At 60.1% G+C, this 2636-nt stretch overlaps 2 protein-coding genes across 2 annotated transcripts in view; both read right to left on the reverse strand.

The window, feature by feature from the left end:
* Positions 1 to 2: 2 nt before the first annotated feature.
* LOC110391146 (C5a anaphylatoxin chemotactic receptor 1-like) lies at positions 3 to 2630 on the reverse strand (the record flags this gene model as incomplete). The annotated part of the gene is made up of 2 exons (XM_021382890.1): positions 2200 to 2630; positions 3 to 1989 (listed from the first exon to the last, which is right to left on the reverse strand). A coding segment is annotated over exon 2 (1002 nt), but the record flags the coding sequence as incomplete, so codon positions are not given.
* The window catches only part of CCDC9 (coiled-coil domain containing 9), a gene marked incomplete at its 5' end in the record, with an annotated part of 14973 nt that continues 13656 nt past the window's right edge, over positions 1320 to 2636 (reverse strand). Inside the window, 1 exon segment of the mRNA XM_021382891.1 lies at positions 1320 to 1505. Coding sequence (XP_021238566.1) covers positions 1320 to 1505 — 186 coding nt within the window.

Consider the following 2636-nt stretch of genomic DNA (forward strand, 5'->3'; position numbering starts at 1 on the left):
CGCCGCAGCGCCGAGCACCACGACCCCCGGCCCCGCTCCCCTCCCTTCCCCCACCTCCCCCCGCGCCGCTGCGCCGCCGCGGCGTAGATGATGGGATTGGCACAACTGTTGGCGTACGCCAGCCCGGTGACCACCGGATCGGCCGCCGTCGCCCCAAAATAGGCCTCCGTGCCCGGCTTGCTGGCGGCGAGGACCAACCCCACGACGTGGTACGGCAACCAGCAGACGAAGAACGTGACCACGACGGCCAGGACGGTGCCGGCGGCGCGTTGGGTGCGGGTGAAGCGGCGAGCGCGGAGCCGGGCCAGGAGGAGCGCGTGGCACACGGCGATGGCGGAGAAGGGGAGGAGGAAGCCAGCGGCGAAGCGGAGGGCGGCGATGAAGGCTTCGGCGAAGCGGCGGTGCTGGCCGGCGGCGCCGTAGTCCACCACGCAGAGCACGGCGTCGGCGAAGGCGTCGCGGCGGACGGCGCGGAAGAGGAAGGTGGGCACGGTGAGGACGGCGGCCGCCAGCCAGAGGGCCAGGCAGACGCGGTGCGCGGTGCGCGGCGTGCGGTGGTTGTGGCACCAGGCCGGGTGCGTGACCATGAGCCACCGATCGGCGCTGATGGCGGCCAGCAGGAGGACGCTGGCGTACATGTTGAGCACCGCCAGCGCCGGGAAGAGCTTGCAACCGAAGTCGCCCAACGGCCAGCGGTGGTCGCCGGCTACCGGGATGGCCAGGAAGGGCAGCGCGGCGCAGCACAGGAGGTCGGCGGCGGCCAGGTGGAGGAACCAGACGGCGGGGACGGCGCGGCGCTGAGCGGCGGCGCTGAGCCACAGCACCGCGGCGTTGCCGGGAACGCCGAGCAGGAAGATGGCGGCGTAGAGCGCCAGCGCCAAGCGGTGACCCCACGGGATGTGGTGGTGACCGATGGTGTCGTTGGGGTTGAAGGTGAAGTTGGCGAGGTCGTCGTAGTAGTCCATAAAGGGCGTCGGGGCGGCCCGGGGTGGAATGGAGGTCATTAGGGTAATGAGGGTAATGAGGTTAATGAGGGAGTGGTGGTGGTTGGGGTCAAGGCCAACCTCAATGCCAACGGTGTGGCCAATGGGTTCCAAGTTGGGTTGGATGCTCGTTGGGTCAATGAAGCTTGTTAGGTTAATGAAGCTCGTTAGGGTAATGAAGTTCTTTAGGCTAATGAAGTTCGTTAGGTTGATGATGCTCCTTGGGTTGATGATCCTCGTTAGGTTAATGAGGGAGTGGTGGTGGTCGGGGTCAAGGCCACCCTCAACGCCAACGGTGTGGCCAATGGGCTCCAAGTTGGGTGGAAGCTCGTTGGGTCAACGAAGCTCGTTAATGAAGCTCGTTACCTTAATGAAGCTTGTTAGGTTAATGAAGTTTGTTGGGTTGATGACGTTCCTTAGGTTGATGATCCTCGTTAGGTTAACGAGGGAGTGGTGGTGGTAGGGGTCAATGCCAACCTCAATGCCAACGGTATGGCCAATGGGTTCCAAGTTGGGTGGAAGCTCGTTGGGTCAACAAAGCTCGTTAGGTTAATGAAGTTCTTTAGGCTAATGAAGTTCGTTAGGTTGATGACACTCCTTGGGTTGATGACTCTTATTAAGTAAGCTCGTTAAGTTAATGAGGGAGTGGTGTCATCAGGGGTTGATGTCAACCTCAGTGGTGATGGTGTGGCCAATGCGTTCCCAGTTGGGTGGGAGCTCCTTGGGTTAACGAAGTTCGTTAGGTTAATGAAGTTCATTAGGTTGATGAAGCTCGTTTGGTTGATGATGCTCGTTAGGTTGATGATGCCCGCTAGGTTAACGAGTGAGCAGTGTCATTAGGAGTTGATGTCAACCTCAACACCAATGGCGTGGCAGATGGGCAACAAGTTGGGTGGAAGTTTGTTACGTTAACGAAGCTCGTTAGGTTAACGAAGCGATGTGGGTTCCACTCCCAGCGTGATGCTCATTAGGTGAACGAAGCTCGTTAGCTTAATGAGGTTTGGGGCTGAAAAAGGGGAAATACGGGTCAAATGTGGGGCAGAAACGGGGCGGAGTTGTGGGGCAACAGCAATGCGTGGGAATGTGGGGAGATGTGGGGCAGGGATCTATGGGGCTGCCCCATAAACGCCTATCCCACCCTATGGGGCTGCCCCACTGATCCTCCCCACCCTATGGGGCTGCCCCACAAGTTACCCTCCCACCCCACAGGACTTACCCTGGAGATGCTCTCCAACGCTATGGGGCAGCTCCGCTCTGGCTTCGTTCATCTACGAGGCAGCTCCGCTATGGGGCACCGCTATGGGGCAGCTCCGCTGTGGGGCAGCTCCGCTATGGGGCGGCTCTGCTATGGGGCAGCTCTGCTATGGGACAGCTCCGCTATGGGGCGGCTCCGCTGTGGGGCGGCTGCTCAGGAAACGGACATTTCCCCATTTCCTCAGGGCGGCCGCAGCGCGCAAAGGGAAACCCCAAGGGGGCGGATTTTGGGGCTAAAAAGGGCGATTTTGGGTTTTCCAGTGTGAGTTCACGCGGGGGGCAGGGGGGTTGGGGTGAAAAAGGGCGATTTTGAGGCTAAAAACGAGCAGTTTGGGACTACAAAGGGAAATTTTGGGGATAAAAAGGGGCAATTTGGGGGCTAAAAATGGGCAATTTTGG

This window comes from Numida meleagris, unplaced genomic scaffold (assembly GCF_002078875.1).
Source record: "Numida meleagris isolate 19003 breed g44 Domestic line unplaced genomic scaffold, NumMel1.0 unplaced_Scaffold307, whole genome shotgun sequence".
Lineage (NCBI taxonomy): Eukaryota > Metazoa > Chordata > Aves > Galliformes > Numididae > Numida > Numida meleagris.